The following is a 14,511-nucleotide window of genomic DNA, read 5'->3' as shown; positions in this document are numbered from 1 at the left end:
ATGGAAGGGATGAGGGGAAGTCAGGAGATTCAGAGTAATCTTGATATTTGGATCTTGCATTTTTGTTGTTGTTGTTGTTGTTGTTGTGTGTGTGTGTGTGTGTGTGTGTGTGTATGTATATAAGAAAAGCTGAGAGGGTGGTAGATTGCTTGTGCATTCCTGATCTGGGAACATGAAGCGCAAGATAGCTACAGGCTCACACGCGCTCTGGTTGTCTACACGTGGAGGCAACTGCTTCATAGTGAATGTGTGCAAGTTCCATGAAGATTAGATTACAATTGTCCAAAGTGACGTTCCCAAGAACAAGATGCAACTCTCAGTCAACCCCTACCTCTTAAATCCTAGGCAATCCCCAGCATAAAATTTAAAACCCAGTGCAATGTCCTACAATTAGACATATACAAAAGAGAAGTTAGAAAATAATAGATCCGAAACAAATGAGTAATGCAGACACCCAACCAGACACACTGGCATAAAGAACTATCTGAAGGACACATGAGGGGAAACCAATCTTAAAAGGTCACAAAACCATATTCTGCTTTGCAAATTGAACTCACCTCTTGAATTGCACCAAGAAGCAGATCAACAATGAACGCAGACTACAAAGATCTGCTGCAATGGGATCCCTGCAGCCAAACTGATCAAAGTGCAAATATATAATATATACATTCCACCACCATCTGCAGCTAGACAAGAACAATCAACTATTTTCTTCAGAAATACCAGTGATCAGAACTGATCTACTAGGAAGAAAGTAAGTTGGTAACAATGTACCATGAACAACAGGATTTCACTGCAAGGCTGAGTTTTCAAATATTCAAGTTAAAGGATATATTCTCCTCCTCACTCATCCCTAATGAACTATAGTTGAATGCAGGGTTTTTTTGAGGAAATGGAAGGATTGGAAGGGAGGATTTTGCATGCTGAAAATGACAGAATAATAGATTGGACAAACCAACAGCTCTGGCCAGTATGGCATCCTCTATTCCAAAAAGTGCTTATAAAACAGAAGATAAGTATTGTATGTGGTGTTTAAAAGCAAGAAAAATAAGAAAGGCTCTGGAAAGAAAATATTTGCCACTCTCCTCCTCAAAGCATTTTATTTCAAATAACCTCTGCTAATTGAGGGAAAAGATGAAGGATTGTGTGGGGAGGAAGGGTGGTGACTGACAAATTAAGATTGCATGAAACGGCTGTTCACTCTCAAAACAACCATTTCTGCTTCCAATGAGAATATTTAAATACCTCTTGAATTTATAAAGCATTGCATATTCCTGAAGAACTGGAGGGAGACCTTCTTTTGCCTTCAAGTTTTAATTTAGGATAAGGCAAAGATGAAGACTCCTTCAGACATCGTCGGGATGCCAAGTCCCATCAGGCCCAGCTGGCATGGCTGACTGTCAGGGATGATGGGAGCTGTAGTCCAAAAATCTCTTGATGGCCACAGGCTTCCTACCCCTGTAGGAATGGTTTAAATTATATTTAAGGGGTCCCTATCTTTAATGAGAGCCAGCATTTAGAAAGGCAAATCATCATAAGGTATAGTCCCTTTCCATAACTCGTTAAATCCTTGGATAAATAGGAAAAACTTTTCTATTCCAGCTCAGTGTCAGGGCTCTTTCTCACTGAGCATACCTCTGCAAAGCAAATAGCCCAAAGGTCACTGCTTGGGTTTTCCAGTTTTCCTTTGAGCTCATCCACACTGTTACAAGGCAGAGAGAGCATCTCTTCTGGAATGAATGTGTGTCTTCTGTTGGGTGTAAGTAGCTTATACCCTTCAAGCCCCGGCACCACTGTGAATAGAAAAAAGAACACACGCTGCAAGATAAACAGCTACTCAAGCTTTATCAGTATGGATTCTCAGAGGGCTAGAAATAGAGCACGATCTCAGTGGTTATGGGAATTGCTACCTCATTACTGAGGTGTGAACAGCTAGAATTTAAGAGTGTTTATTACCATTCACTCTTCACGTAAAACCAAGCATGTTTGTACTGGCACAGATCTGCTAATTAGATGCACACTGAATGCCCCCAACACAGATTCTGCCCATGCAAAGTACATTAAACCCAGCATTTGACCTTAAGGTGGGTTCAGTCCCCTTGGCAGCATGCTAAGTGGCTAAGCTGCAGAATAAATATCTGTGCAAGGCTAATCCTCTTCCACAAAGAAATATCAGTGGGTCATTTTGGATATTATTTCTTCCCAGGATCATAGTGGGAATTCAAAACCAGGATTTCCTTGGTTTACTTAGGATCTCCTCCCCAAAGTAAGTGAAGCAGAGAGGGTGATGGAAGAGGGAGCACTGAAGACCAGGGCCCGCCCTCATCTCACATGAACACCCCTCCCCGGAGCTGTTTCCACTTAAAGAGGAGGAGACCAGTGATATGGCTTCTCAATAAAATTAAGGGAATACATTGGCAGGGAGCAGTGTAAGTTTCTAACAACTGAGCACAAAAGCTCATTAAGGAATAAGCCATCATGAGCTGTGAAAGCAAAAGGGTGAAGTGCCTATCCTCTCAACTGGCCTTCCCTTTCTTCTCCCCATTTGGGAGATGCCAAAGTCTGGCTGTACGAGCGGTTAAAATCATTGTAACCTTTAAGACTTAAGTGGTGAAGAATGAGCAAGATAAGCAACTGGAACCAGATGGAAGCTGTATGTAAATGACACCATCACTAGTGGCATACAGCTCTAATGCACTATTTATAAACTCTCTGCACGCAAGTTGAAGGAAAAGTAGGACAGGTGACAATCAGTCCTTCTGAGGATATAATACATAACACTTTGCACTTATGAAACCCACTTCCCCTCCTACCACTGCAGATACACAATAGGAACACAACAGGAATCTGTGCTAGTTCAGCTTTGTCTACAATGACTGAAAGCAGCTCTCCAGTATTTCACACAGGGTTTTACCAGCAGCCTTCTGCACCTCCAATCTCCACAAACCTTAAACCAATCCTGTAAGGAATGTAATTTTCATTTTCCTCATATTACAGATTAGGGAGCTGAGGGTGAGAGATGGTGGCTCATCCAAGGCCACCTAGCAAAGCTGTGGTTGAGGTGACATTTGACCTGAGGCCTTACCAGCTCACTCTATTCACTATGGTACATTAGCTGTCATATAAAACCTTAATTTTGACACATCAATGAACTTACTAGAAATGCATATACAGAAGCACCTTGGTTGTCAAACTTAACCTGTTCCAGAAGTCTGTTCCAAAACCAAAGCGTTCCCAAAACAAGGTGCGCTTTAACATAGAAAGTAATGCAAAATGGATTAATCCGTTCCAGACTTTTAAAAACAACCCCTAAAACAGCAATTTAACATGAATTTTACTATCTAACGAGACCACTGATCCATGAAATGAAAGCAATAAACAATGTACTGCAATTACACAATCAATCAATCAATCAATCAATCAGTAGCTGAACTGGGTTCCACGCAGTCACAAAAACAAAACAAAAACGCAAAATAAATAGCAAAAACAGACAGTCCTCAGCGTAACACTCAAATTGGAAGTGTGGCCCTCAAATCAGAAGCGTAACACTCAAAATGGAGCACGTTCGGCTTCCAAAAAAATTTCGCAAACCAGATCACTTATTGCCGGGTTCTGGTTCCAAGTTGTTTGAGTACCAAGGAGTTTGAGAACCAAGGTACCACTGTAATTGATTAGCTTAATGGAGCAAATTGCTGCAGTATCACAGGAAAGGTTAAAGATTTTTTAAAAAAATTAACTTTAAAACAAAATATCCCATTTTACATAAATAATATATTCCCTGGAGGACTAGTTTTTAACATCATTGCCTGACTAGTGATAAAAGATTATGCACAACATATTCAGCTCCTATTTTTTTTTACACTGGATTAAAAAGCAATCTGAACTCTCCATTTGTAACTCTACAATTAAATGGTTGGTAGTGTCAACTGAAGCTTTTGGTACAAGCAAAAGACTTTCTACAAACCATCAGAGAAGAACGTGAGGATTAAGACTGTTGCAAGGAACCTTTTTTTAAAGTAACTAACTTTCCTTTCCCCCTGTAATTATTATTAACAGGAACCATTCAAAAGCTTTTCTATTTCCAAAAACAAATCTCTTGCTAATGTCAATAATTGTAGTTGCTATATAAAGTGTTTTACAAGATACAGCTGACGAATAATTATTTTTCCTTTATTGAATATGTTTTAGTAGGAAGAAGCCATATAGTAATGATGAATAAAACCAGCTTGTTTTTAAACTTCAGCTTTAAAATTTACTTGGGCCCAATTAAAACATTATTAGAGTTCTTTAAAAAGTACCATAGGATATTTTTACGTCCCCCAAACTCTAGAATAAAACTCTGCAACTTTTTTTCATAGGGAAGTTGCTCCACCCCCTTGATCATTTTAGTTGCCCTTTTCTGAACCCTTTCCAACTCTGGAACATCCTCCTTGAGATGCGGCAACCAGAACTGTACTCCAAATGTATTCCAAATGTGGTCGCGACACAGATTTGTATAACAGCATTATGATATCAGCAGTTTTATTTTCAAGTCACTTCCTAATGATCCCTAGCATGGAATCCGCCTTCTTCATGACCGCTGTACACTGGGTCGACATCCTCATTGAGCTGTCTAATGAAGCTACCCAAGGCCTCTTTCCTGCTAGCTCAGACCCCATAAACATAAATATGAAAATAAGATGCTTTGCCTCAATATGCATCACTTTGCACTTGTTTACACTGAACTGCATTTGCCATTTTACAAACTCAAACAATTTAATATCATCACCAAACTTGGCCACCTCACTGCCCACTCCTAGCTCTAGATCATTTATCAACAAGTTAAAAAGCACAGGTCCTAATACCAGTCCTTGGAGGACTCAATTTTCTAGGCTTCTCCACTTGGAGAACTGTCCATTTATTCTTATTCTTTGCTTTCTGCAACTTAACCAATTCCTGAGCCACAAGAGGACCTCTCCTTTTATTCCTTAATGGCTAAAGCTTATTGAGAAGTCTTTGGTGAGCTGCTTCGATGACAGCTTTTTGAAAGTTCAAATACACTGCATCAAGGAAGGCAGTAGTTCATGGAGAATTAAAAATCCAAAGAGCTAGATTAATGTTAAAATAGGCAAAAAAAAAATCACAAAATAACCACATCTATATACCAAACCCATATAAAATTAGTCATTTCCTAGACATGTAAGGAAACGAAATGTTTGAGGTAGTCAGAATTATCAGCTTTATAAACTCCTTGAGATGCAAAATTGATGCCAGCAACCAATGACTCTTCTCCACCACTAGAATATGTACTGTCCAAGGTATTTCCTATTACAAAACAGAACAGTACTCTTTTAGGGTGTCCCACTTGAGGTTATGCTCCTTAGATATTACACACAAATATCTTTATCACCCTGAGTTACTGTAAATGACAGGATGTGACTAAGTGACTCGTTACTTTGTGGTTGCTAGATTCTGAGTGCCCAGATTGTTCCTGTAACACCTCATGGCAAAAGTCAGACCTAGGCTGTAGGCTCCATTGCCTGTCTCTGGTGTGATTGTTCATGCTTGGGTTGGGTTACACATCCTCTTGGAAAAGCACTAAGTAAACTAGGAACAGGCAAAAGCCTCTTCAATGAGATCACTAGGATGCAACTGACTCTCAGTACGTCAAACTCTAAGCCTTTGGCATGCAATGTCTAGTACTGGGGCAAAAAGCAGGTTACCCATCATTACAAAATACTGGGGGGGAGAGCATTTGAAGGGTCAATTCTGGTGATACAATGCTGATGGATTTGCTTTCTTCAACTGGAGCAAGGTGAACAGGAATTCAGAATTTACATTTTTTTTGTGGATTTAAATTTATAAGGTGCTCTGAAATAAGGTAGAGGCAAAAAATTCAGCTAGCAACGTATCTTCCTTTTCAAAATTAATCATTTGCTTCCCATTCATTTTGGTTCTTCTCTGCACATGATAAAGGGATGCAATGGTAGCAGTGATATAATGCAGGAGAAATGGATGTGGGACATTTTTATTCAGTGGATTTATGTTTGGAATCAATTTAGAGTTAGCACATCTATTTCAGCTTCAACAGATTGACAGATAAGCTACGTTAAAAGTAAAAACCAGAAGACACTTGCATATATTTCATATTTCCCACTTAAATTATTTTACACTTAAATATCAGCCTTTCATGAGACTAGAGCTTAGATATGACAGACCTGCTATTAAAGTAAAATCAAATGAGAAGTAAGTTTTAATGCTCATTTTTCTCTTTGTGTGTACAGTAGTTAAAACTTCTTATTTCTTTTGCTTGACTGCATATCTTCAAGATGGATGAAGGAAGGCTTGATATTCCTCTCTTCCCACCAAGAATGATGCGGCTTACTTCAGAATTGTGTCATCATGGCAATGAAATTTCTTATAACTAAGGGCATAGCAAGATGTCACAGGGGCACAACTGATGGCTTAGAATGCAGGTCATGTCACAAAGCTGTAAAAAAAGGATGCGTGGGCAACAGAACCGTACTTCAGCCATTCCCGAAGGAGAAAAACATTAAATATACCACAGGAACTAGAACATTCACAGAATCAAGAATGTACTTAAAGCTCACTCTTTAGAAAGATATTGTTTGCAACACTCTGCAAATCACTTTTGGTGACAATCTTGTTCTTCAAAGAAACAAGAAGCAAAAAGCACCTGCTTCCTATGCTGTCATCGGCCACAACATTAATTTACTATTAATTAATTTTAATTTCATTTATATTTCACCCTTCTCGGAGCAGTAAACACTATCATTTGTACCATCACAGCAACCCTGATCAGTAGCTTAGGGGGACAGTGTGTGACCAGAACAAGGCACATAGTGAGCTTTGCAGGGGTTTGAACCCGGCTCTTCCAACTCCGGTGGTGATATGGAAAGATGATGGGTAGTTCGATTCACTGCGGTTTGCATTACAATCATTTACCATGCTCTTGGGGAGCAACGAGATCTACGGGAGCTAGTTTCATAGGCTCGGCAATGCTGCTTTCCTGCAGACCATTACGAATTCATCTGGCTCCAAACACTCACAGTTGCTTGTACACTTGTCAGAGATTACATATTATGAAAATGGCCTCAATACAGACCAAAAATACACAGATGAGGGAACTGTGTCTTCTGTCCAAGACAGATCACTGAATGATAATTTGTGCAGATACTGAGTTGATATTAATCAAGGGCAGAACACTTATGGAAAAATATGTGCTCCACATCGCACACAAGGCTAATCAGAGACCCCATGTGCAAAGTTCTGATTATATTGCCTAGGAATGGGAGTTCTCAGCACTAGTCATGGAATAGACCCAAATTGAAGTTCAACTCCAACTCTGACTAAACAAACATACACATGAGCAGCAGAAGGTATTCACGTGCTATGCACTGTGAAGTTTTGGTGAGAATTGGTATCAGTGTGGGCAGATCATAATCATTTTACCTTGATTTATTTGTTTGTTCTTTTGTCAGTTTAAATCTGTGATGGGAAACCACCAATGGAACACTCCCCCAGGCTCTTTTTACAAATGCTGTTTTATGGTGCTCTTTTAAAGTTATGTCAAGACAGATTTTTTTTTTTAAGTCTCCACATCTCTTCCCTCCTAAGGCCTTCAGTTTAGTAATCTCAGAACAGCTGGGGTTTTAATCTGTTTTCTCCGAGGACTGAGATTAGAGAAATGATTTTTTTTTAAAAAAAAAAGTTTCCCATTTCAAATCTGGCAGGCAAGTAAAGTTGTTGTAGGCTAGGACAACTTTTGTGAATTTTAATTTTCAAGGCTGATCTCACTCCATCATTCCCGCAGTACGTAACAAATTAATAAACCCAGGGACATGTGAGCAGGCAAGTCTGTTAACTTTTGTGCAATGCTTGCCAGGGCTGAATATGCACCTCAGACACCCTGGAAAAAACAGGATCAGATTGGGAGCAGAAAGGGTGAAAAACAGGGCATGAGGACCCAATATGTGCACTTGACCCTTAGACTACTAGTATTAATGTTTGATGTTTTTAATATTCTGTTGGGAGCCACCCAGAGTGGCTGGGGAAACCCAGCCAGATGGGTGAGGTTTAAATTTGTTGTTGTTGTTGTTGTTGTTGTTGTTGTTGTTGGCAGTGACACCTTCTCAATGAAGAAAGTGCTCAGCAAATGGGGAAGTATCAGAGCTGCTGCCTTCCAGTCACTTAATGTTCACGCAACCCTCTCTAGAAGCAGACCAGATGGATCAAATCTTTGCAGAGATCACACAGCTGGAAACATTTCAAAGTTCTACCATACTGTAAGAAAAAAGAAAAGCTCAAAAATCTATAGATTTGCTCCCATGGGGTCATCTCAACAACTGAGTGAGTGCTACAGTATGGTTTAACTTCAAATCTGTCTCTCATACTAGTCCAGGAAAAAGAAAAGGGTGTGCATCACCAGACTTCTACAAGCTACATTAATGCAGGATCCAATTGATCCCACTGAAACTTCAGGATGTAAAATACAGCCGGGTGTTTGTATATAACTACTTGCCTGGGACACCACAAGGAAAAACAAGGCATTCCGATCAGGTGAGTGAGCAGACTGGTGGCGAAGGAAGTAAAGTGTCTACCTCTGTAGCAAGAATGAAAATACAGTCGTTCGGTGGAGGAAAGACTGATCACGAACCTGCTGCTCCTAGGCACTGAGAAAGGAGCTTCCTGCATATCCGCTGCTGGAGGAAAGCAAATCGCTTCCTCTGCAGCTGGCAGCGAAACCAAGTGAGCTTCCATGCTGGACTGGTAGAGGATAAAGCTGAGCCTCTTCCCCCACGGTCAGCATGGAAACCATGTAGGCTGGCAGACAAGGGGCAGAGACAACTGCCCCTGCTTCATTTGTTAGGAGACTTTATAATCATAATAAAACCTAGCCTGCAAATGTTGTGATCCATGCAAAGCAAGCAGTGCTAAGGTGAAAGAGGCCAAAACTTTTAAAATGCCAACACCCTGTCCTGAAGGAGAGTGCATGTGCTCCTTTCTGTGGCCTCCTGCCAGACCTGCCTCCTGGACTATGTGAAAGGGGAAGGTGCCCGTGAAGGTCCTGGCTCAGGGTCCACACATTTCTGACTGCTAGCCTTAAGTTCAGTACAGTGGCACCTCGCAAGACGAATGCCTCGGAAGACGAAAAACTCGCAAGATGAAAGAGTTTTTCGTTTTTTGAGCTGCTTCGCAAGACGAATTTCCCTATGGGCTTGCTTCGCAAGACGAAAACGTCTTGCAAGTTTGTTTCCTTTTTCTTAAAACCGCTTGAAGAGGTGCAGTTGCAACTTGACCGTGCTTCGCAAGACGAAAAATTCGCAAGATGAAAAAACTCACAGAACGAATTAATTTCGTCTTGCAAGGCACCACTGTATTGTTCAGTTCCTCAGCCCGTGGGTGGTGCAAAAGCCAAAGAGTCGATCAGTTCATCCTCCCAGATCTGAGCTCGAGGCTGAGGCCATGGCAGCTAAGAGCCTACTTTTCTTTCATTTATTTTTTTTTTAAGTCAGGCTAGCAACTTTTCAGGGCTTATAATGGCAAGGCTGATCTAATCGTCAGCCCTAGATGTGATCATTTAAACTAAAAAAGAATATGTAAGCATACTCCCAGACCAAAGGACAAACTATGGGTAAGAAATAATGCTAAACTGGAAAAGGTGCGTTGCAGAGCTCCAAGAAAAAACGAAAAACCACCAATCATGCGCTCCTCAAGGTGAAGAACCGATCATGCACTAGGCATTTTTCCGTCCTGTGCTGCCACCTACTGGCTCAGACAGGAATAATCAAACAGCTAACCGTACCTAACCTGCTTAGGTCTCTCTCTGCTCTCATGGAAGGCTCCCTTGAGAAGCGCAAGTATGAACTGACACACAAACACCCTGCACCAGAGCTACATGTTGGTGACACACTTTTTAGACATGCATCATTTCGCGGCACAGTAACTCAGTTTTACTAGCAAATCAGAGGTTAAACTAAGCCCTTTCCAGCCCTGGGAGAACATGAGGAGTGTTTGTGCGACACACCTACACGCTGCAGCCGACACACTAATGTATCCTGACACACAGTTTGAAAGGCCCTGCCTTACACCTACCTACAAACAGAAACTGTAGCCTCTTGAGCGAAGGGACTACTGTTCCTGGGACACTGCTGTAAATAATCTGTCCTCCTTTTACAGCTCATTTTCTAGATCTAAGAGGCAGACCCCCCAACAAAGGCACAGGGACCAAAATAAAAGTACCCTGAGGCCCAATTCTATGTCCAAGGGGCATCCACACCAATGTACTCTGGTTAATTTTGCAACTGATGGGAGAGAAGGGGAGGCATAGTAAATATTTTATGACACAGTGGCATCTAGGGCCATACCACACCATACATGAGATAATGATCCAGTTTTGAAACAATTCTTCACTTTTTAAAACTTCTCTGAAATCTGTACTTTGATGAAATAAAAATTCAGCACTCTCTCTTTCCCATTGCTCGGCCTGAACCCAATGCTAGGAGTGGGAAGCAAACTCTGTTATCAATTCACTTTTATACCATCACACTTAGAAATGGAGATGATTAATTGTGGCTCTTCTATTACTGTTCGGGGAGGGGGGGAACTATCATTGGGAGTGGTTAATAATGATGCAGCTGAGATGACACGCTGAAGGTTTTCAGTAGAACAGAACTATGAGAAGGTACAACACCGAAAATAATGACTGTGTGCTCTCTTGAACCCATCAAACTCTGAAAGCAGGACGGTCCTTACCATTCTGTTCCTCTAACTCATTCCCAATTTCCTGCCCCATCTGTTTTTGACGGGCTAAGACAGAAGAGAGAGCATCAAGACCAGCATCTTGCTCTGCACAGGGGAGAAGAAAAAAAAATGAATCAAATTAAATTCCAGCGTTCTGATGCTAAACCCCAGATTTATGACCCACGACAGCTAAGCAACATTATGAAAAGTCTGCAACTGAAGTGTTAAAAACTTAATGACCCAAAGACCTCACCGATGGCACTGACAATGAATTCCAAAACAGACAGATCTTAAGAAACTAGGGTAAAAGTGACAGTGCCGGGTAGTGTCTTAGAAAAGAAAGTTTAGCCAAGAGTCCCAAACCCTTCAGAAACTGGATTTGCAGCTGCTCCTCCATCGTAAGAGCACTGGATGTTTTTTTTATTTTATTTTGGCACACTCGTATAGTTTCCTGATTAAGCCTTTTTGATTTTCCAGGGAAGGTTTAACATGACTGAGAAACAAATAGGTGATGCAAGCACCAAGGAATCCAAAGGGTTTCTCAAGCTGCGTGTAAATGTGGTGTTTATGGGGGGAGATAATCCAACTCTTGGCAAGGGGAGCTGCAGCCAGCACAGCCGCAATAGAAGTCTCCCTCTAGTCTTACAAAATGCCCCCTATTGTAATCCAGAGCACATGGCATTACCACACCCTTGGTCCCAATGGCACTGAATTACACTCCAGTCGTACACAGCTCTCTTTTGTACTGGAGCCCTCTTGGAGAGTTGCTTTTGGGGAGGTCCTCCAAAGACAGCACAATCAACTACTGTGGGTAGCGTTTTGCAAAGGGGGAGGGGGTTCTTTTACAGGTGCCGGAGCAGGAGAGTTGTGTGCCAATGGCTGTTTAAGCAAAGAGGGCAAAAGATTAATGGCTAACTGATGGCTCAATAGATCTTTCTGCAGAAGCCGTTATTTCTATTTTTTAAAAAACCTCCCTACTTGACAGCATATACAATTGCTTTGAAATGCCCCCAAAGTGTCCACGAGGTTTTAAGACAAGCACTACAGGAGCAGAAAGTTGTTGTGGAAAAGCTGGCTTACTGGCATCAAGACGCTGTTTCCCATACAGATGGCATAGTCAAGCACCACACCGTTATGACTGCTGGTGCATGGGAGAGCGTTTCCAAGGCCAAAAATACTCCTCCTACCATCAGGGAGAAGGACGTAGAACTTAATCAGCAAAAGAGGCCTCACAACTACTTCACATAAAATCACTGTTCAAGAAAAAGCATAGAGCCTAGGAGACAGAAATGATGTCAATGAGAGGAGCAGGAAAGGGCTATATTCTGCGTGGGGAACTGGATCTGGCTGGCAATGACACCAGGTGGCCTTTTTTGCTAACAGGGGTCTTCGTACAGCAATTTGAAACAGGCCCCTGAAGAAAATCAGTCTTCAAAAGCCCCTTTCAAAGCACTATCTTCCAAGCCCTTTTTAGACACTGCTAAAAAGCTGATGGGCAGTGCCTGCAGACCCACTTTTGGCTGAGCCAGGACTTTACCTGCCCCACACCTGACATTGGGTGTAGGGAAGGCGGATGTCCCTTGACATGGCCTTGAGGGGCAAACAGGAAAGCCCAGAGGACCTAATTGGGTCCGTGAGTCAGAAGTTCCCCATCCCCAGGCTATTTGGCGATGGAAGCCTGGGCACGGGGAAGGACTTGATCTACTTAAACAAGAGACCAGGGTAGATCTACACAACCTGTGGCTCACTATGCCAATACAGCCTGCTGGGCTTATGTGGCTGCCTGACAGTTGTTTGACAACTCTGTTTTAAGGTTCAGCACCTACAGCAAAGGCTTACCGAGCCCCAAGTAAGCCACATTTTCTTAGTGGGACACAAGCCACACCAGCCAGTTCTAAGCTCATAATGATGAGGCAGCCCAGATCAAGGTGCCAGACTCTGGTTGTTTCAGGCTAAGAGTGGTCTGCAAGATAAAGTGGGCCAGCAAGAATTTTCATCCCTCACAAACAAGCCTGGATAAGAATGAGGTTTCCCTATCTACACACTGACATACGTTAGCCTGATTAGTGTGAAGTACGTCCAAGACCTTCCACCAGCAACCAAGGGATGCAGAAGACTGATATCTTCCAAGGAGCCTAGAAAATTCAGGAACTGAAACTACACTGGCACTTAAGGCTTGGTGCCTAATTATCTGAGGCATCTTAAGGAATTCCGGTTTAACAAGCCAGCTCCTAGCTACCCACAGAATTGTTTTTCAAATGACGAGTGTGTGAACTTAAGCAGAGAAATGCCCCCTGGACTCAAAACAAACATTTAACAAAGTGCTCGAATGTTTTGGATGGTCAGGGACAAAACAAGCTGGACATCAGAAATCAATACCTCCATCCTATACAAAAGAAGGTGAAGGTGGAAGATTTTCTGACCTAGGTCACTGGAGTAAAAGGATGCAATCAACACCAGTGGCTATCAACCATGAAGCCTATGTAGAGGTTCTAGGATAGGATTAAAGCTTTAAAAACCAAGGAGGATAACTTACCTTCTATGATTCTCTGTTGCTGCTGCTGGATTTCATGAAAGCCAAGCCCTCTTGTTTCCTCAGGCTCCTCCACAAGCCATGGGTTTACGACACCTTGTCTGACCCCTCCAGCCATTAGGCTAGACCTGAAAAAATATATTTTAAAAAAAAATACAAGCTTCAACATTTTAAAATAATTTATTCAAAGGAGGGGGGAACCCCAGCAAGCCTGCCATACAGTTTCTGAAGCCTCAACATAAAAAAGTGCAACTGCATCTCCAAAATTGCACACATACAAAATGTATGAATGACTTTTTTTGCATATCTGCAAAGAGCACAACATGTGTATATTATGAAACATACCCGCACTTTTCTTCTTGCAATATATTTTTATACAGAGGAAGGAGCTGCAACTGCAGACTTTGCATGACACCAAAGCCCTTTTTTCCCTGCAGCTACAGCTCTGCTGCTCCCTACTTAACAGATGGTGCTGGGAGAGGAGAGGACCCAGAAGGCAGGGTGGCTGCTGTGGTATCCGGCCAGCAGACCAGACTTGGGAGAACTCCTGCTGAATTCAGAGGGACTTGCATGCAGAATAGTGCACAGGCATGCACTTAACCTGGAGGTAGGATTCTATGCAGCACTGCAATATTAATATAAATGAAAGACAGAGACAGGCCCTCATATTCTGTTGAAGTGCATCTATGCAACAGAAGAATGAGGTGTGATGGATGAAAACCAGGATCTCTACCAAATTCATTTCTGCAGCATACAGAAAATGTGTGAATTTTCAGTATGAGAGAGACACCTGCTGGCTAAAAGTGCAAGTTGCACAAGCCCTTCAGATACATCAAGACTGGGGTATTTGTGACTCTCCCGGTGCTGTTGGAGTCCCATCAACTCCAGGCAGCATGGCCAATGATCAAGGAAGATGAGAGTTGGGTGAGCAACAGGTTCTCCATGCCTTAGATACATTTAACCGCTGACTATAAGCATATGCCATGCTAAAAAAAAAGGGGGGGGGGTCACTTTACATAGAAAGAGTGCCCTGTCCACCAAATCAAATACCTGTCTACCAAATGAATTACATGTTAGTGCTTAAGAGTTTACAGAAGAACTGGTGGATCACTGGCACATCTGCTTTGCATGGAAAAAATGCCAGGCTCAGTCCCCAGCACCTCCTGATAGGGTTGAGAGACTGAAAGCACCTCCTGATAGGGTTGAGAGACTGGGAGAGACTGAAAGCAGCATTG

The 14,511-nt window shown here is 42.1% G+C and overlaps 1 protein-coding gene across 2 annotated transcripts in view; it reads right to left on the bottom strand.

Moving 5' to 3' along the window:
* Positions 1-14,511, bottom strand: part of STX8 (syntaxin 8) — a 120,741-nt gene that overhangs the window by 92,718 nt on the left and 13,512 nt on the right. For both annotated transcript variants that reach the window (XM_028717172.2, XM_077924323.1), the window contains exons 5-6: positions 13,280-13,404; positions 10,756-10,848 (exon numbers count right to left, since the gene is read on the bottom strand). In XM_028717172.2, the coding sequence (XP_028573005.2) occupies positions 10,756-10,848; positions 13,280-13,404 (218 nt within the window). The remainder of the gene's footprint in view (positions 1-10,755; positions 10,849-13,279; positions 13,405-14,511) is intronic.

Source organism: Podarcis muralis, chromosome 2, assembly GCF_964188315.1.
Source record: "Podarcis muralis chromosome 2, rPodMur119.hap1.1, whole genome shotgun sequence".
Taxonomy (NCBI): domain Eukaryota; kingdom Metazoa; phylum Chordata; class Lepidosauria; order Squamata; family Lacertidae; genus Podarcis; species Podarcis muralis.
The sequence above is the reverse complement of the archived record's forward strand: the minus strand, read 5'-3'. Positions and strand labels throughout refer to the sequence as shown.